The sequence below is a fragment of the Callorhinus ursinus genome, unplaced genomic scaffold, assembly GCF_003265705.2.
Source record: "Callorhinus ursinus isolate GAN/ISIS: 27379988/994484 unplaced genomic scaffold, GSC_fseal_2.0 scaffold54, whole genome shotgun sequence".
NCBI lineage: Eukaryota > Metazoa > Chordata > Mammalia > Carnivora > Otariidae > Callorhinus > Callorhinus ursinus.
In genome coordinates, this window is record NW_027397116.1 from 15,354,382 (window position 1) to 15,375,538 (window position 21,157).

The window sequence follows — 21,157 nt, forward strand, 5'->3', positions numbered from 1 at the left end:
TTACATGTGACATGTATATATAACAAAACCATAGACCAAAAGTTGATAATCGCAGGGAAATATTTCTTTATATATACCCACACACACTGCCCCAGTGTTTCATATATTGGTAAAAATATCTGATGCCCCCAGATGTCCTGACAGGTTTCATAAGTAGAAAGTCTAGGCTGCATAAGAATGCACTCTATAGGGGCGCCTGGGTGGCTCAGTCATTAAGCGTCTGCCTTTGGCTCACATCATGATCCCAGGGTCCTGGGATTGAGCCCCTCATCAGGCTCCCTGCTCCGTGGGGAAGTCTGCTTCTCCCTCTCCCACTCCCCCTGCTTTGTGTTCCCTCTCTCGCTGTGTCTCTGTCAAATAATAAATAAAATCTTAAAAAAAAAAAAAAAAAGAATGCATTCTATGGCCCATGGAACAGAGAAGTGGGAATTTCAGGCAGGCTGTTTACATTCCTGTCCTGAAGATCACAGAGTCTGACCCTGAAAGATTAACCAATTTTATGGGGAGAAAAAAATAAAAGACTTTGAAATGAAAAGTTGTGATAGAATTTGAAGTGTTTTAATTTTGGAGGTTACTTGCTTTTGCTTACATAAATTTTTAAAATATGTATTTTGATCTTTTCCTACAGAAAATGGACATTCCAGCTAAATTGATTGTTTGTGGAATGACGTCAAATGGTTTTACCATTGCAGACCCAGATGATAGAGGCATGTTGGATATGTGTGGCTTTGATACTGGAGCTCTGGATGTAATTCGAAATTTCACATTAGATGTGATTTAACCATAAGCACCAGCATGATCTAAGAGGTCGGTTGCCATCAGTGATCTCACTAAAAATATGTAGCTACTTCCCAGCTAATCTTAATCCAATGAAAGATGGTAAGATGATAGTATAGTATGTGCATAATGGAAAATTTACCTTACCAAAAAAAAAAAAAGATGAGCCCAAAGTTCTTTCTGTCTACTAAACTAGCTCTTGGGAAATAGCTTCAAAATACACTGTAGCTCCCTCTATCTAACAGAGAACTTCTTGTTGATAGACACTGTAAAATAGTCAAACAGTTTTGCTGTGGTGAATAATCACATTTGTACGTAAAAGAAGTAAGAGCCAAAAGTAAGTAGTTCCTTATGTCACTTGTTTGAAAAGTGCTTAAAAGTTTTCTTAAATGTTTGCATTGGGAAAGGACAGCTATGATAATGTCCAAATACTCTGAAATGCACTGGACCATGTAACTGTGATGGAATATGAAATTCATATGTAAATTTTTATACCAAGCAGTTTTAAAAAAAAAAGACATTTGATTAAATTATGAACAAGTTTTACAAATTCCTTGGAGTTTTCTAAGATCACATAACTAGCAGCTTTCTTACTGGGTGAAAAAGATGCTTTGATATTTTATTTACACTTGTAGGATTGTTACATTAACCAGAAAAATAGTGGAAAAAACCCCTGAGAAGTTTGTGTCAGGTGAGGAAGTCTGTTTGGTTTGCTTTTCGTTTTTGTGCATTTTATTGCTGTGAGTGGGGGCATGACTTGACAGTTTGTGCTGAAATATAACATAGCCAGGTGTAGCCACACTTTCTCTTTTTTTCATAGTCCTACCAAATGAAAACAACAAACTTTTAAGCATTTAACTCCCCCACTCATAAATCTAAAAGTATGATAATTAAAATCTCAACTGTAACCAGATTAGCTTTTTCCTTACTTGAAAATAAATATTCTAATTAACTATTTTTTTAGTCAGTTGTCAGTGGGTTTTAGTTATTTCCTAATTGTAAACATGTCAGTGACATATTTCTCTGTCCATTATTCATTTGTGGCAAGACATTCTTTTTTGATAGTGTAAAAAAAATAATAATAAAGCAAGCTAGGTCTTTCACGTTTCAAAGGCAACTTTTGAGTAACATTACTACTAACCAGTCTGTAAGAAAATTTTTTCTTTTTTACTTGTGTATAATTAAACTTCCTTTTCATTACACTAAAGTGCATTATTTTCTTGAGCAAATGTCCCTTCTTTCTGGGGAGGCTTAACCTATTGAAATGCCAATATTTTTGCTCATAATTATATCATGGTTGTTTAAGATAACATAAAATTTCAATTTTTATGTGTTCTTTTCATAATAATGATTTACTGAGGATTTATAAAGCCCTTCTTGCTGTCATGTGAAAAGTCAAACTAGTAAATGTAAATTATAGCCTTCTGTGGTTAGGAATTTGAGGTTTTGTTTTGAGGGCAAAGGGGACTTCAGTAGCGTCACGATTTGTGAAGATATTTTGTTTCATGAGAAATTTGGGCTCTGGAAGTGACAAAATGTCCCTTTCAACCTTATTTGACATTAATGCTGGCTCTGCTATGAGTCATTCCTTCAAGGCAACTGGTAGCAATTAGTAAACATTGTGATTTACCTGAGATTTTTTTGTCAACAAAGTAGTATGTGCATACCACCAACCCCCATACATTGCTTCTGATGTCATTGTTTTTTGACCCTCTGTCAAACATTGGATGTAAGGTGTTAGCTCCTTTTGATAACATTAAAATATGTTCAGACTGAACTTAAAGTTTAAAGAGCCTAGTAAAATTATATAATAGTTTTTGAAGTTTCTAAGTAAACTCAAGATCTTAAATTAAAAATAACATGATCTAACTTTTTATTCCTAATAGAAATGTTAACTGGAATATAGCATAAAAGTTTTATTTCCTTCACTTACGTACTGTTCCTATAGTGCTTTTAGATGTTCACAAGCTAATCAGTCTGTCAGAGAAGATTAGATGTGACCTTTTTAAGTATTTAGGTACATCTAATTAAATGGATTAGGGTAAAATTTAAAGAAGAAAAAATCTGAAATTTAAAAGATTATTTTTAAGTGTAGGTTAGGCAAGGTCTAAAATAGTATGGCTTTGGAGTACTAGATCTAGCCATCTTGGACTCTTCATCCCCATTCCAGAATTCATCTCCCCACAGAATGGGAAGACATGACTCACAAGAGTAGGAGGTAAAATAAAATTATTCAAGACTTTTTATCTTTTTAGGTATTAGGAGATAATGTATCTACATGATTGCTTTAGGAGTAGAAAAACAAATTGTGAACATGTATACTTTTGTAGTTCATAGTAATCCTCAATTACGATTAATGTCTTAACAACCTGTGTTGCTATATATAACATAACCCTATAGAAAAAATTTTAAAACTTTACCTCATTATGAATAAAATTTACTCAAGTGATAAAGTTTTATTTTCTGATTTACTTTTAGGATTATTGCTACATTAATATTTAGGGAAATTTGCTTTAAAAACAATTCTAAGAAAAACTTTATTTCTTAGAAAATATGTAAATATTTTCAGGATATAGTTATAATTAGTCAAACAAAACTAATCTTATACTCATACCCTTCCTTATTAGTTGAAATTTCTTGAAAATGGCATTTATTAACACTGTTATATTACTTAGTTTAGTTCCTGTTTTATGGGAACATGAGTGAGGAAGATGCTAGGGAAGGGAATTTAGTGTCACCCTTCTGGAACCTCTTCCTTTATCTTACTGTGACTGTAGACAACCAGTATAACCTTCAGTTTTTGTTATCTTTTGAAATGTGACCTATCTTGATGCTGAGATCTTAGAAGAATCAATGATTTAATATCTGTATAAAAGTTTAAATTAGGAGGAGGGCTTGCAATACAAATTAGAACTTTTTTTAATTAAAAACATTCTTAATAGGAGATACATGTTTCAAATGATAAAATGTTTTCAAAAAACCGTTCAGTAGGCTCAGTAATTCATTAAAACATTCCTGTTCTGAGTGGGAAAATGTGGAAGATACATGTTCACAGTGAAGGTGAGTATTACTGACTAAGAAGTCACTACTGTCTGATCAAGAGAAAGTCACATATTCCAAGTCTTAAGATCCACTTGGATAGACCTAGAAAAACTTATACTCTAAATGAAGAAACACTATTAATAAGCATTTGATTAACCTTTTAAAATAACAGATAAATCTACAAATGATAGTATAACATTTTATCAGGATTTACCCCTCATTTTCAGAGATTTTGCAAAAATAATATAAAGTTTTGGAAATTTAAAGCAAAATTCCTGAATAAATTGGAGGATCTGACAATTAAGTGAAAAACATTTTAAAAGCACATCTAAACAATAAGTGAAAGGAAATCATTGTGATCACTTATTGCACTTAGCCTAATTTAACCGAAAGATTACATACCCACAAATAAAACTTTCTTGAAAAATTGTGCCCTTAGAGTAAATTATCAAAAATGAAAAATTCTAGTCTTATATGCCACAGGTTTGGGGTGATCTGTTAAGGCAATATCCCCTCTAGAGAAATGCTCTATAGCCTCAATATAAACATGCACAAGGAAGAATTAGAAAAAAAGGTATGAATTCAGTTATATTTACTGTACAGATTTTATTTAGCATTTCCCTATTATCCGCTTCCTAATCTTATTTGTTCGAAGATTATACCTTGTTTTTTTTTCCTTTTTCTTAAAATTACTTTATTCTGACATTTTTGTCTTCTGTTTCTAGTCCTGCTCTTACCTCAATAATAAAATGAATGACAGGAAAATCACCCATATTTAGGGTTGGGATGAATTTCTTCGCAGATTTCCATTTGTTCCATACAGATTTAAGATCATATTTTTTCAAACTAATAATGGGCAGGTCTCTTGGAACAATAATTGGATTAATATATTTTCTCCCCAAATCAAATTACATTGTATACTTTTTACGTTAGATGGTTGCAAAAATTTTGTGGCCTTTAAGTAAGATTATTTAGCCTTTGTTTGCAATTCTAGATCTACTTTGCTCTTAGAAAAAGCACTCTTAGAAAAATAATTAACTGAATACTCAGAAAATAGCATCATGAGCATCATGCTCATATTTCCATATAAAAATGACTTTCAAATCTTTCATCTACTAAGTACTTCACTGAGCTTATATATACATCGTTTGTGGTGTACAGGATCTTGTAAATAACTTGTATTCACATTTAACATTTTTTTAATTGGTAAGTTATTTGCTTTTAAAAAATTACAAAGTTAATTTTAAAATTCTATGGCAATATTTTTTCATGTAGTTAAGCATACTGTTTGAATAAAATTATAATAAATAACACATTTTCCTAAACCATGAAAGTATCAAGTTCTATATTAGAAATTGGTAGAGACATAAACTAGAGGAGTTGCATTGCAAAATTCTTATTACTGAAATTAAGGTGATTATTTTCAATGATTATGAATTTTATAAATACAATGAAAATATACAAAAGCTGTTTCTGAGCCTAAAGAGATTTTTCCCTTTGCTTTTTTTTAATTTAGCACCACCATGTGTCATATTAATTTTATGAACATAAGTCATACTGAATTTTAAAATATATTTGGATTTCTGTACTTTTAGAAGTTATCAGAAAACTGAACAAAAGAAACAGTAAGTTAGCTACATTTTTGCTGGTTTCACTTAATGAACACTTGGATTGTTGAGGGTAGTAAATGAGGTAAAGCCTTGCTGTTTTATATATCATTACCACATATAATCGATAGAATATTGAAACTTTCGTTTAAATACTTACTGGGCTTTATTTGCAGTGTAAACTCTAGAATTCATATACAGCCAAATTAAGTTTAAAATATTATACAGCTAATGAATAGTAATCAAATGTTTTTGTTGTACTATTATTTTAAATATGGACTATAGATAATGTGGTTTGGTGTGAGTAGACAACATTTCTGCAATGCATTTGAGTTATATTTTCTTCCTTTATGTCAGCTTCTGATAAGAAGTTCTCTAAAGGGATGAGACACATGAAATCATCTTTTTAAAAAAGTTGGTTAGGGGAGAGGTGTTATAATCTAGTTCTAAAAAACTGTCCATTTGTTTTATATAAAGGCTTTGATTTCCATAATTGACCACTTGCTGAATATTTAAATTACACAGAATAATGCCTGCATAGAATAAAATATAAGTATGCAAGAGCCTTAAAGTGAAAAAAATGAATCTTCTGACTGCCTTACAATATGACTAACTCTCCACCAGGCATACTAGTTGCTTTCGACAGCGTCTGTTCATTAAGTAATGCCTTAATAGTGCTAGTGTTTCTGAAGTACAGAGCTCAAAGGGTCTTTTAGAGCTTTCATTTTTACATAATGGAAATTTAACTGTTAAGTTTTAAAACCTGATAGTACATTAGTAGTTTAAGCACCCATTTACAGGATAATCTGGGTACACTGATACATTCTACATACAAGACTGTTAACATCAGTAATATTTTGTGGTAGTTTAAGGTTTTTTTGTTTGGTATAACAAGTTATCCAAGAAGCTGGACTTTGTATAACATAATCTCCAAGGACCAAGCTGCATATTTAAACACTATGAATGAAAAACACAGTTGTACAGTTTCAAAAATGATTACTTTTTTGAGGGACTTTTTCAAGACAAAAGGCAAATACTTTGTTTCAAATCTATAAGCAAATTCATTCAATGAAGTGAATATAGTTGTAAAACATTGTGATTGTTGCAATAAAAACCAGGCCCGTCATTTAATTACATTCACATTTTTACATTCACGTTGCCTTTCAAAGCAGGAATATTTTATAAAACTGAAAGAAAACTTTAAATTGTCAAGCTGGTGCTTAAGAATACAAAGTTTTATTTATACAAGTTTCATTTAAAAGGAAGGGACCCTGCAAAAGGGGGGGTTCTTAGGTCTGTTGATAAATTTACTGATGCTTTGTTGAGTCTTCCATGTTTTCACTGTAATATACTTAACAATGTAATTTTGATGTTTTCTGGTAGAAAATGGATGAAATACTAATGAATTAAATTTATTTCATGATAAAAGTTTTCACCGATACTGTGAAATCTTGACTTTCTCTCCTTTTCTAGCCTTGCAAAATACCATACTGAATACATCACTGTAGACATGGGGTGCAGATGCACATTATGGGAACTGCTTCTGATCAATTGTATTGTAGAAATTGATAGATACACCAAATAAACTCTATGCACATCAAATAATGGTCTTCGTTTCTTTAAAGAAATAAGAATTTTAAGGTTATAATATGCCTTATAGAATCTGAGGCTCTTAGTAATCTAATATTTCAATAAGATGAAACTAGTTTGATAATTTTTTTTTAAAGACTCTATTTATTGGACAGAGACACAGCGAGAGAGGGAACACAAGCAGGGGGAGTGGAAGGGGGAGAAGCAGGCCTCCTGCTGAGTGGGGAGCCCGATGTGGGACTCGATCCCAGGACCCTGGGATCATGACCTGAGCTGAAGGCAGATGCTTAACGACTGAGCCACCCAGGCGCCCAAAATTAGTTTGATAATTAACATTAGCCTTATAATGCCTTCTAGTTTAGTTATATATGTTTAAAATACGTGTGTGGCGCCTGGGTGGTTCAGTCGTTAAGCCTCTGCCTTTGCCTCAGGTCGTGGTCCCAGGGTCCTGGGATCGAGCCTCACATCGGGCCCCCTGCTCTGCGGGAAGCCTGCTTCTCCCTCTCCCATTCCCCCTGCTTGTGTTCTCTCTCTTGCTGTGTCTTTCTCTGTCAAATAAATAAATAAAATCTTTAAGAATACATGTGGTTGAATCTCTCCCAGTGGATTTCTGGATTTAACCAAAATGCACATTCTTAAAGAGTTTTATAACAGGATTCTTTTGTGAAGAAATTACTCAAAAGTTACCTTTGGGAAGTGATGTTAACACCAAAAATCAATTATGTAAACAAAGTTTTAGTGCTAATGCAGACATTCCTCTTTTCTCTCTGAACTCCCATAAAACTTACGAAAACCTCTAAGATCTGAGCATATAGGTTATACAAAAGAGTAAAAGCAAGTTACATCAGAATATACCTACCAAAACTTTGAACATTTGGTTGATTTTATAGTTCTCTATTTAAAGATGACAGCAGTTGTATGGAGAAAGTAAGATCACAAATTATGCATTCTTCATGGATGAAGAAAACTAGACTTAAAAAATGTTTAACAGTAGGGGGTGCCCGGGTGGCTCAGTTGGTTAAGCAGCCCACTCTTGATTTCGGCTCAGGTCATGATCTCAGGGTCCTCGGATCGAGCCCCACGCTGGGCTCCCTGCTCAATAGGGAGTCTGCTTCAGGATTCTATCTCCTGCCCCCCCTCCCCCCCCCCGCTTACTCTCAATTTTTTTTTAAAAAAAGTTTAAAAAAATGGCGCCTGGGTGGCTCAGTTGGTTAAGTAACTGCCTTCGGCTCAGGTCATGATCCTGGAGTCCTGGGATCGAGTCCCACTCGGGCTCCCTGCTCAGCAGGGAGTCTGCTTCTCCCTCTGACCCTACTCCCTCTCGTGCTCTCTCTCATTCTCTCTCTCTCAAATAAATAAATAAAATCTTTAAAAAAAAGTTTAAAAAAACATTTAACAATATTAAACCTATTTAATATTGACTTTAAAACTATTGTTCAAATAGTATTTTTAATATTAGTAAATCCAGATCCATTTAGACAAAAGACCAATTTTCTTCTCAACAGCTTTTTAGCTTCCCTATTAGATATTTTGTCAATTCAAGGATAAAATGATTAGTGGTTAAATGAGAAACGATCCATTTTTTAATATTAGTAGGCTACAATAAACAGTTTATCTTCCAAATCTCAACATTAAAAATTAAATAGACTGAAAAAAAAGGTAATATTACCTTTTCTTAAACATCACCATTCTCTTCTTTCTAGCCTTTGGTTCTAGAAAAACAGCTGCTGAGACAACTTACACCTAGTTTTGCCTTAGATCTGTATTATACTTTTATCAAGCTGTAAAATACAGTGTTACGGAGTAAATTGTCTCCCCAAAGTTTGTATGTTAAACCCTGATTTCTAGTGTGATGGTATTTGATGATGGGGCCATTAGGAAGGTAATTAGGTTGTGAGGGTGGAGCCCCCATGATGGTTTAGTGCCTTTGTAAGAAGAGACAACAGGGCTTGCTTTCTCTCTGCTGCCACGTGGAGACACAGAAGATGGCCATCTGCAAACCAGGAAGCGGGTTCACACCAAAAACCAAATTAGTGGGCACCCTGATCTTGGCCTTCCCAGCCTCCAGAAATTTGAGAAATAGATACTTCTTGTCTAAACCATCCAGTCTATGGTAATTTGCTCTAAGAGCCCAAGCTAAGACATGGGAATAGAGAAGTAATGGAAATCTACCCCTCTAAAATCTTAACTAGGATGCTGGAAAATCCTGATGGGTCCACAAGAAAACCATACATACTTCTGAGCCATTGTGATTATAACAGCCATTACATACTGAAGTCTACTGTCCATGCTAAGGACCATGCGGTGTGATTTACATTATTTCCATTTCCCAAAATAAACACTAAGGAAGATGGTATCCGTATTTTATAAAAAGGAATTTATCGTTCCAAGAGATTCACCTACCTACGGGTAGGTAGTTAAGTGTGTGATCTGTGTTTTGAACACTTTTCTGTCTTGATCTAATATGTATTAATCACTGTTTAAGTACTAGGGATGATTTTCTTTCACTGAGGATTTGGTGGTTTGTTTAGTCCCTATTCAAATCCCCCCCCCCTTAACCCTAGGCTTTGTAACTAGCTCCTTTCAGTTAAAAGTAAGTAAGTATTGGTTATCTGGGATGGGCATGTCAGGGCAGCTGGTCAGTCCTACAAGACTGCCCCTCAAACACTGCTTCAGGCACCAATCTGAAATCCAGGTTGTCACCTGTTACTGACTGACCAGCTATAGATTAAGGGTTCCAAGGACCCTGCAATGACTGATTTGCTAGAATGGCTCACAATCTCAGAGAAACATTTTACTTATTACATTACAAGTTTATTATAAAAGGACATAGGAGGAACATCCAGATGGAAGAGAACATAGCAAGCATCTAAAATTTCTCATTGGCACAATGCAAGATAAAGGACTAAAGGACATGCCATTCTGTTCCATTCCAGTGTTCTAATTTACCACATGAGAATGAAATAATTCAAATTCTTGCTTTATCAAGGTCTCCTAATGGCAGTTTAATAAATCCATGTATGAAGCATCACTGATGGCATATGGCCAAAAAAGCCACCAGCTGTCTCCTGCAGAACTGTCCCCGATTCCTTGGTCCATCTTGACCAGAAAGCAGAAGCACTTCACTTAAAATGCATTGTCCTTCCACCTTTGAGGAAGTTTTCTCTTCCTAGCATCTGGCAATCTGCCCTAGTGACTCTGTGGGATCAGCTAGGAAAATGCTTCCTAGAAAGTGCACTTAAAAAATTCTTGTTGATAACAAGTTTGAAATAGGGATGTGATTAATCAAGTATCCAAAATATTTTTAATTATTCTATTTTTTTAAGATTTTATTTATTTATCTGACAGAGAGTGAGAAAGCACAAGCAGGGGGAGCGGCAGAGGAAGAGGGAGAAGCAGGCCCACCACTGAGCAGGGAGCCCAATGCAGGACTCAGTCCCAGGACCCGGGGTCATGACCCGAGCCGAAGGCAGACGCTTAACCAACTGAGACACCCAGGCGCCCCTATTTTTAACTATTCTAAAATAAGACTTCCTATAGAATAAATCTTGCTTGCTAAGTTTATCTGAAATAAGATCAGTTTGAATCAGTCACAGAATTGAAGAATATCTACATCAGAAATTACTTTAAGGACAGTCTAACCTCCCACCCAATACTTGGATCTCTTATGGAATGTTTCCAACAGCCTTTTGACACATTTTGGAAAGCAGAACTTTCCACCTCACAATAAAATTCAAGTACATTTCTGAACTATTTCAAAAGTTCATCTTCATACAATGCTGAAATCTTCCTCCTTTTAATTTCTGCCCCTTACGTACAGTTCCATTCTCTGGAACTACTAAGACATTAAAGGAGTGATTTGGTTCCTCTGAAATAAATTTCATTCCATCCTACAAATTTAATATACTTCTCTCACTCTAGAAGTACAAAGTGTGAAGATTTGTCACAATACAGTACAAGGATATCCCTACTGAGTTGACAACTACATCTGGAAGAACCTTCCATTTTAAAGAGAAATCACAAATCAGTCCTCACCACTAAAAGCCATAAAATATGGTAAGGAGTCAGCTCCTTCTGAATATTACACAGAATAAATAATCCCAAATGCTTACCTTCTAGCTCATGGTTGTGAAATTCATATATGAATTATTAATAAAACATTCTTTGCTTATCTTTTGATACAATTTCACTCCTGTAGTTTTAAATATCATCTCCTTTGGTCAAGAATTGGCAAGTAGGAAGAAGAGATTTCCACAGCAATTTATTATTAGTTTTACAACTTTTTCAGCAAGATAATTTACATATTTAAAACATCCTCAAACATTTAAAAGGCATTATCACTTTCAATCACTGACATTTTACCAGCAAGGTTATAAGCACCTACATAACTAAAATTCTTTTCTCTTACTTTTTTTTTAAATAACACTGATGAACTAGTGGAAGCAATTTCCCTTCTTTGTGAAGCCTATGAGTGTCAGTTGCACCTCCAATAAAAGTTCCATTGATAAATATTCTTGGTACCTGTTGGATAAACAAAAGATTAGCTGTCACTCTATTGTCGGAAGTATTAAGACCTTTCACATAATAGTAATAGATGCTCATACTCTGGGTACTTTTATGGGCCAGGCACCAGACTAAGCTCTTTCACAAAGTACTTAAATCTTTACAACTCTTGAGGTAGGTACTAATTTTAGCCTTATTTTGGAGGGAAATGAGGCACAGGAACTTGTCCAAAATCACAATGACAGCAAATGACAGGGGTAGGATTTAAATCCAGGGCAATCTGACACTCAAGCCTTTCCTTCTAATTGCTATGGCATATAAAAGGTAAAATAACACAGTCTGTAATTATTGTTTATAAACATCTTCCATGCACATTAAAACAAGAAGGAAAATGGCAACATTATATATTTTCCCAATAATGCATTTCACTGAAAAAATGCATATGGTTGGACAAATTTCAGGAATCTAAAAACATGAAGAACTAAAGCACTCCTATTAGCACAGTAACTGAAGACTGACCCATGGTCTGTACTGTTGAAGTAAAGGGAGGAAGGATTTCATCTTGAGAAGAGCTACAGGAGGATCTTAAAGATTCACAAACACCCATGACAACACCATCACCCCACTCTCCTAGTCAAAACACACACACATACACGCACGCACACACACATGGCAAGAATAAAAATAAAATGAATGAATTCTGCTGTTTCCCAGTCTCTGAATTTTGTTCCCAGATCTGCCATTTCTTTATCCAAAAAAGATTCTCAGAGGATGAGACAGAGAGAATGCCTGGCTCCCTTTATGTAAGCGTCTAGGCTCTACGTGACCCAGGTACCACCTATTTGGAGGAAAAGCACCATAGAGGATACACTTACAGTTTTTTCACCAGTCATTTTGTAGAGAGCATCTTGAAATTGACTTCCATATTCAAGCATGTCCAATTCCACCACTTTATACTTAACATTCATGTCATGGAAAAGTTTTTTTGCCATTGTACAGTAAGAACAAGATGTTTTTGAGAAAATCACCACACAATTATCAGAAATTGTTTCCTGAAGTCAAACAAACAAACAAAATTTTTTCTTTAATTCTAGACATTACCTTCTGGAAAGAAATCATTATTATAGTGGAAACAGGATGGATTCTGAAGTCTCATGATTCAGTGTTCAAACTAAGTCTCCATCAGCTATTTTCTCATTTGCAGATTAAGAATATTATTATTCATTTAAAAGGGATGTTTTTAGGAAAAAAGGATAGAACAGATGCAAAGTTGGCATGAAGTGATAACAATAATCACAGTCAATTCATATACAGCAAACATCTCTGTGTGCCAGACACAATTCTTCACATCTGACCTTTACTAGCTCATGTAAACCTCACTGTAATCCTGAGATAGGTCTTATTATTATCTCTACTCTACAAATGGGGAAGTGAGACACAGAAGAAAATAAGTGACTTACTCATAGTACTAATAAGAACTGGAAAGCTGAGATCTGAGCCCAGGCAAGTCTGACTCTACAGTCCAGGCACTTAAACTCTGTTATATTGCCTCTTAAATACTCAGTAGGTGTTTAGGAGTTAACTCCTTACCTTCCTTAACTTTTAATGGTGAGGACTGATATATGATTTCTGTTTAACATGTAAGGCTGTCACTGATCCAGGTATAGACAACAGCTTACCCCCTCAACTTCCACTCCTTCCTATATATCTTTATAGTTAAAAAAAACTGTCATTGTCATTACAGTATTGCTAAGGCATTCTTATATTGTTGTTCCTGGAAAAGCTACTACCAGAAATGCTGATTCAAAGGATTTCAGGCAGGGCGCCTGGGTGGCTCAGATAGTTAAGTGTCTGCCTTCGGCTCAGGTCATGATCCCAGGGTCCTGGGATCAAGCCCTACGGCGGGCTCCCTGATCAGCAGGAAGCCTGCTTCTCCCACTCCCCCTGCTTGTGTTCCTTCTCTCTCTGTATCTCTGTGTCTCAAACAAATAAAATCTTAAAAAAAAAGGGGGGGTGGTTTCAGGCAGAAGTCAGAAACTTTTTTTTTTTTTTTTAACTTCCCAGATGATTCTATTATCAACCCGGTTTGGAAACTACTCTCCAGGCCTTTATCACAAAGACTATGATTTTGCTATGCATCTGCATTGCTTGTAAAATTTGTTTTCTTTTTTGTTTCTGAGTATATGAATGTCCAGGTCCTTCAAGAGATTCTGAATAGATAAGTAGCACCCAAGCATCTGTCTTAAGTTGTTCTTATGTGGGTCATAAGCAACACCTTCAAGATGAAAGCCAAAAATCAGAAAGTAGAGTACCCAGGCAAAGTAATTCTAAAGTTACATCCATCCTTGGGTGTCAGAAGGGTTTTAAGGCACAGTCTAGCTCTCTGCAAGTTGGTCTATTTTTATGCTTTCTCTTCTAATTACTCATAATGTTCAGTATAGAAGTCTGTCTCGGAGAAAGCCAGCCATACCAGAGATGTATGAATGAATCCACTTTATAGATGAGAAAATTGAGGCTGACAAGTTCACAACACTAGGATTTAACGCAACCTGTCCCAACACCAAAGCCAGCACTCTTTCCTCCACCATGCCACCTCTCAGGTTATAGGCACACTGAGACCATCGTGTAGAGAGAGCTGAGCATCCCGGGTGCTGATATGCAGTAAAAACACTGATGAAGAGATTCCAAAGTGAGCTGAAACTCAAGATGACAGTGCCAGAGTATCTCGAACAATCCTTCTCACCTTCTCTCGAGCTCAACCTTGCTAAATTTTCATCATTTTGTATTCTTGTTTTAAAAAGGAATTCCCTCACAACAGGTTTTTAGCATTGCTGTTACTTTCATCAGCTGTGAGTGAATACTTTCTTAGCCAAATAAATTAAAGGCAGAAATGTTATACATGTGGTGGTGGTTGGTGATGAAGAACAGAGAAAGGAAAACATGAGTATGTCTTGTAGACTGCAAGGGAAGAAAAACATACGAGAGTTTTTCTGAGGCAGAATGAACTGGGTTTTGCAGTGAAAGAGAGGAAAACAGTACCCAGCAGCGCATGGTCTGCAAGTTGGTCTATTTTTGACCTATTTTTGATCCTGAGAGGATCATTTATAGAGTAACTACAGCATACTAAGTTCTGTGTTAGGGGAGAAAGCTGTTAAGCAGCTTCCCAGGCCAACATCAAACAGCATCCCTGGCTAAGAGCAGCTTGACTGGTATCAACAGGAGACCTGAGGTAGGTCTGAGGGAAAGGAAGAGCTAACCTCACAGACCCAACTTAGAGGGAGTAAAGACTCCATTAATAATAAATCTCATAAACTTTGACTGCCAATATGATCTAGAACTTTTCTGTCACATGGATTATTTTGATAGCAGATTTTAAAGTATACATTTAGTAATTCATTTGCTGAACTATGTCAGGCTGGATAATGAATAAGCATATTAAATGTGTAAAACACAATTCTTTTTCTACAGAGGAAAGGTTTCTCCTACGTCTCCCACATCACTCACTTGAATCTGATTCACAGGAACAGTTGCTGACTTCCCCAAAGATGATGATGTGCTGTTCCCCATCCTAAAAAGATTTTAAAAGGCAGTGCAGCTTTAAATATTAAAAATAATCATTAATGATAATATAGCAAATGAGATCCATTTGAAGAAAACCTGATATGCAAATATATATCCAAACCTATGAAACAGAAAAAAGTTTTACTTATTAGTACAAAAATAACCAAAAGGGACTGTATGCTTCTCTAGCCTCCCAATGTCCTTAATTATTTGGTAAAACCACATTTACTGTGTTTAAAGCCTGGCACACTCTTATTTCCGAACACCAAATTTTGAATAGACTGTCCTAATGACTGACCTTAACCTGACCATTAGTTTTAAAAAAGTTTCCATTTTCGTATTAAAATATGCCAAATCTCCATGAACACGCTGTGACACAGAGAACCTACAAAAATTCAAAGATTTTAAGGAAACTAAGGTATGTCAACCACAACATTCATAGCTCTAAGTTTCCCAATCTGTAAAGTAGGAATAATAGTCACACCCACCTCAAAGGGTTTTATGAAGATTAAATGAATTGATAGAAAGCAAAACAGTGCCTTGATCACAGTAAATGTTCAATAACACTATTAGTATAATTTCCTGATTACAGGGACCCTGTAGGTATGTATTATCTAAAACCCAGCTGTTGGGAGCTTGTAAAAGGAGGCATTCATTGTAACAGGAATATATTCACTAAAATATTGACCAGTTTTATATCATCGAATCTCTCTGCCTACCCCTAGAGCTTTTCCCCATCCACTTTATCTTTCTTGATCAGCCAGGCCCTATTGCATTGTTCAAACCATATACAGCATCCTGATGCAAACTAGTTAGAGCAAAATTACAAATCTTAGAAAAGAATCAGAATAATATGGGCTTCAAAAGAGAATTTCTTGAATATCTAAAGATTAAGAGAATAAGATAAAGAATTGAAGTTTCAAATATTTCCAAAAATAGTCTCCTTATGATTATGTTCCAAATTCAAGTTTTGATAGAAAACCTTTTCCTTGCAAATACTTCATTCATTCATTTTGAGTGCATTTAAAATTTAAATGTTGGGGGCACCTAGCTGGCCATAGTTGGTAGAGCATGTGACTCTTGATCTCGGGGCTATGAATTTGAGCCCCACATTGGGTGTAGAACTTACTTAAAAGAAAAAAATTAAAAGGATTTTTTACATTTTATCCTTGGATGATGAGTGGCTGATCTACACAGCCATGCCCACACACTTAGAATAAGGATGCTGTAACAAACATCACCTTCAGTAATTAGAGTTAGAGGCAGGAACTACTCCAAGGGAACATTATAACATTAGAACTCCCCAGTGTTTACAATCTATTATTCCTTACTTCCCAATAGTCGGTAAGGAAATCTTTAAAACAAAAAGGGCCTGTGTACTTAGGAAGGCGTTAGGAGTAGCATGCTAGGGAGACTGCAACCAACTTAGGTGGAGGGCAGAAGCTGCGTTAAGAAAAAAGCAGGCTGAGTTCCTGGAGCATAAACAAACAAACAAAATGTTAATCGGCATGGCCTGGACCCAAAAACTTTTTTTGGTGTGATAAATCAGCAGCCTATCTGGTTTATCAACTAAGAAAACAAGTCCTTTTCATCTCTGGTCCAACATCTAACTGTCATCCCCAAACCATCTACCACAATATTTACTATTGAAGCAGGAGTTCCAGTAGAACCTTCATCTCCAAGTTATCTTGGGCAGTGAGAGGAGGTAGGAGGTGCATCTGAAATATCACCCCCTACCCTCCCAAATAAAAGAAAAAGTTTCTGGAAAGCACCTTTCTCCTTCAATTCTGGTTGAGCTTGGCAAAAGTTATTACCTAGTAAGGAAAGAGACATCAACAGAGAAGCGCACGAGAAACGTTTCACTTCAACACTGATGTACCCATTAGCCATGCCAGATTTATGGAGCGCCTCCTATATACTAAGTAGGCGAAATGCTCAATGCCCCAGGGATACACATCATTGGAAAAACACGTCAGGGGCTCAAGGACCTGTCAGTCAAACAGGTAACACCACGTGGTCAGCACCTTCCTGAGTGGGTCACCAGATTAGAATAGAAAGATAATTAGCAGTTCCTACAGTCTGGCAGTACTGATCAGAGTTACCAAACCACGTAGGAAGGAAGAGACTCCCAGACAGAGGGATGGATGCACAGTGGCAGGCACAGACATTCGAACTGGCAGAGAACCACCATGGAGCACAGGCTCGGGCCCGAGGGCGGCACAGCATCAGCCCAGGCAGTGGGTCCTCCACCGCAGGCCTGGTACTGGAAGCGGGGAAGCACAGGGAAAGCAATCCTCGGTCTAGCCAGAGGTGACATCTACCAGGGTAAGTCACAGTCCCCATCCTCAAAGACTGGGCCATTTAGTAGGAAGCAACCCCTTCACTTCCTGCGGTAGGGTTGCCAGGTTTAGAAAATAAAAATGCAGAACGCTCGATTACATTAGAACTTCACATAAAAAGGGAGTAACTGTTTAGTCTAAGTATAATCCGTGCAATATCTGAGATACACTAAGACTGAAAATTAATCGCTGTTTATCTGAAATCCCAATTTATTAGGTGGGGCGGGGGGGGGGGAAGGGTCCAAACCCCCCAATACCACGACTCGCGTATTTTCGACGTAAGAATCACAGGATCCGTAAGAAGGCACGACCGCTTAAGGCATCATTCACCCGCCCCCACCCTTCGTGAGCTCCCGCCGCCCTCCGAGGGCCCACCCGGCGCCGGGGAAAGAAGCGCCCGCGCCCACCGCTCCATCCAGACCCCTGCGAGGCTCCGCGCCACACCAACCCCCACCCCCCGTGTCCTGCCCGCCGCACCCCGTACCCAGAGGCCGCAGCTCCTGCTGCCCCGCCGAGCCGGCCCGCCGGACTGCTCCCGCTCCGAACCAGCCTTGTCCCCAGCAGCGCCGCGCGACGCCAAGGACATGATCGGAGCGCCGGGGTGGCGGCGAGCGGAGAGGGCGGCAACCGCGGCCCGAGAGAGCCCGCCTCCGCCGGCTGGCCGGGCCTCCGCACGCCCGGCCCCTGGCCGACCCGGCCCGCCTCTCCCCGCCCCGCCGGGCTGCCCGAGCGCCGCCGGTCTCCTCGGCGCGGCCGCCTGAGTCCTCCCAGCCGGGCGCCCGGCGGTCCCAGGGCGGAGTCGGGGGGAGTGCGGCACGCGTGTGGTTAAGCTGCGGTCCAGGCCGAAGCCGACGCCTCACCTGCTGGCTTCGAGGGCTCGACCCAGCCCTGCACCTGTTTCTTTAGGGATTAGGGACGCTCATAAAGGCCCACAGGCCCGCGGAAACAGCGCGTGGGGACTGTGGCCGACATTCTGGCGAAACGGAGAAGAAAAAATGTCCGAAAGAAAGACTCGAAATGCTTGGGATGTTTACATGAAGATGGTAGCGTCATCACAACTTCCGGTCAGACAGGTGTTTCTGTCGGTGAAGTAAGAGCCTAACTATGTCATCTTAAAATTAGGCTGCTGATCCAGAACCCATATAAATCGTGGGACTATTAGATTTTACATCCAGAATTAAAAGAAAAAAGTAATCCAACGTAAAACATTCATTCCAAGGAAAACAAAATTTGTGTTTATAAATAAAAATGAAATTAGAAAACAAAACTTGAACTAGCCCAAAGGGTTTTTGCCATGGCTGTGGAAATAGCTGAGTGCTAAGGACAACATTGTGCCACTCGTGGTAATGCTAGCCCTTTGTGCGTCACTATTTGAGGGGGGTAGATCTTTATTTAGTGAGGACATTGAAATCTATTAAGGGCAAAGGGCAATTATAGTATTTTTAAAATTCTAAACAATTATTAGAACAATCCAGACCTTTTTTTTTTACATTTTACTGTCTTTAATTAAGCACATAAAACTGTACTATTTAATGTATTTATCCATGAACTTTTTGTGAAATTCAGATCGCAGCATATCATTTACAAATCTTTTGTCTTTCTTCTGATCATCCACACCTTTTGCACAGTTCTTGAAAACAACATCATCATCCCACCTTCTTTTAACTTTGAAGTTGGCCTGAGGCTGGGATGGGCCAGTGAGATTAAGGAGAGAGTTTCCACTCAAAATGTTTTCCATACGTATTCTTTCTTCTTCAGCTTTCTGTTCTTGTTCCTTCCTGGCCTGCTCTTCAGCTCTTTCTTTTTTAATTTTTTTCTAGTTCTACAAGAAGAGCTGCAGTATCATCGTCACTCTCCTCTTCAAAATCTTCATCTTCATCTTCATCTGTTAGAGGATCATCTGCATCAAGGTTGGCAGCAGGAATCTGGTCTAACTGAGGCTTCTTTGACACTGACGAGGAGGTTGTATGTTCTCGTGTTGGACGGTCTCTATTTTTTTCTCTTGCAGCAGCTCGCTCTCTCTCTTCCAGCTCTCTCCTGAGGTTGCGAACCTCTTCGGGGGCATCCTGAGTAGTTTGTCTATATTTTATCTTTGTATGAGAAGGTAGGTCTCTACTTGAATACTGCTTTGAGAGTTGGCTCAAATCACCTTCTCCTTTTCCTCTCCCACCTCTCGCAGGTTCAAAAGTTGGCCTAGCTGCTGTTGTCATCTTTTATGCTCCCAGAAACCTCTGCCAATCCAGACCTTTTTTGATCCTTCATATTCAACTAGCTAAGTTTAAGATTCGTGTTACCAAATTACAAAATTAGAACGTCTGTTTCTGACGGGTTTTTTTTCCTATTTTCAAGTGAGTTGTTTCATTACTTCATAAAAGGATGAAAGGTAGTTGCAAAAACAAATACCCTAAAAGGTGTGAAGTCATTCTTCATAAATTCAAAATTAACTTTAAAATTTAAGAGATGTTTTCTGTAGTGTTGTGGGGTTTTGTTTTGTTTTGAATCAAAGATAGCTATTTAGGAAATTTACTGTTATTTTTGTTTTGAAATAAAATTTTACCTTACTGTTGTAAAGTTTTACAAAATAAAGGCCATTATGAAGTGAAACAATCATGTCACAATTTAATTTTCATATAGTACAGGCCTATGTTAAGCACAGAATTCACTGGACAGATTTTTTAAAAGGGATCCCCAAAGAAAGTACTTCAAACAAAAGTGTTATGTCTGAATTAAGCATAATATAGTCATAACCTTCAATTTCTTTGGGCTTCATTGGGTAGCTACAGAAGTGCTGATTCTTGATCATGATTGTGATGTCTATAATAGTACATTAACAAGTATGCCTGCTGGATGTTCACTTAAGTGTATGGTGTGAACATAATGGGGGGGTGGCCAGTACAGGTACATCAAGAATAAATGATTAAATACAGACTTATGAGTTCTATACTTTTTTTTTTCATGATTGAACATGATATCAATTAAAAGAATTGACATATCTTGGGGCGCCTGGGTGGCTCAGCCGGTTGGGCGTCTGCCCTCTGCTGGTTCATGGTCCCAGGGTCCTGGGATTGAGCCCTGCATCAGACTCTCTGCTCAGAGGGGAGACTGCTTCGCCCTCTCCCTCTGCCTGCTGATCCCCCTGCTTGTGCTCTCTCTCTGTCAAATAAAAGCATAACATCCTTTAAAAAAAAATGACATATCTTTAGATATTCTTTCAACTTGTTTTTTTATTGCTTAAATTGTCAAGTAAAGCTCATACTTTTTTTTTTTTTTTTTAACCTCAAAACAGGTTTATCCCCTGCCTGGTGTTGAAAGCTACTGTTAAAAAACAAAATCCAGCTGAGTAAATTTGAAGCTCTAACTGGCTTTAGTCAATGATTCATAAATTGGGCAGCATCTCATCTAGCAAATAGCAAGGAGCTCTACGATGCTGTACAAAATGGAAGGCTTTAAAAGGCAGAGGAGGTGGGACAAGGACATCATAAACAAATGAAAGGATTATTTCAGGCAATGTCACCTATCTTTCAGGAAGAAAGAGGTCTATCAAGCAGATTACCTCACTACTTCTCACCAGGAAATTCCCAACTAACCTATTAACATTATATTCCTGGGAAAGGCTGAAACTGCAATTAGGTTAGGTATTAAGTCTCAGTTTGGTGACAGGGGCTTAGCACAAGTGACTCATTTTGGACCTGTTGTGTTTTGTTTGTTTTTTTTTAACACTGCTAAGGTCAGTAAATT

At 37.5% G+C, this 21,157-nt stretch overlaps 2 protein-coding genes and 1 pseudogene across 3 annotated transcripts in view; 1 reads left to right on the top strand and 2 right to left on the bottom strand.

Annotated features, from left to right (window-relative positions):
- Nucleotides 1–7,031, top strand: part of RO60 (Ro60, Y RNA binding protein) — a 28,487-nt gene extending 21,456 nt beyond the window's left edge. The window contains exon 9 of the mRNA XM_025892290.2: nt 629–7,031. Coding sequence (XP_025748075.1) covers nt 629–781 — 153 coding nt within the window. The 3' untranslated portion in view covers nt 782–7,031. The remainder of the gene's footprint in view (nt 1–628) is intronic.
- Nucleotides 7,032–11,257: 4,226 nt separating this feature from the next.
- GLRX2 (glutaredoxin 2) lies at nt 11,258–18,447 on the bottom strand. Of its 2 annotated transcripts, none has more exons than XM_025892298.2 (4): nt 18,280–18,447; nt 15,024–15,087; nt 12,395–12,571; nt 11,258–11,537 (listed from the first exon to the last, which is right to left on the bottom strand). In XM_025892298.2, the coding sequence occupies exons 2-4, from the start codon at nt 15,084–15,086 to the stop codon at nt 11,421–11,423; spliced, it is 357 nt and encodes a 118-aa protein (XP_025748083.1). In that variant the 5' UTR covers nt 15,087; nt 18,280–18,447; the 3' UTR covers nt 11,258–11,420. The 2 variants fall into 2 exon arrangements, with proteins under 2 accessions (XP_025748083.1, XP_025748084.1); XM_025892299.2 differs by lacking the exon at nt 18,280–18,447 and adding an exon at nt 17,904–18,102.
- Nucleotides 18,448–18,522: 75 nt separating this feature from the next.
- Nucleotides 18,523–19,648, bottom strand: LOC141371021 (spliceosome-associated protein CWC15 homolog pseudogene; annotated as a pseudogene).
- Between the last annotated feature and the right edge of the window lie 1,509 nt (nt 19,649–21,157).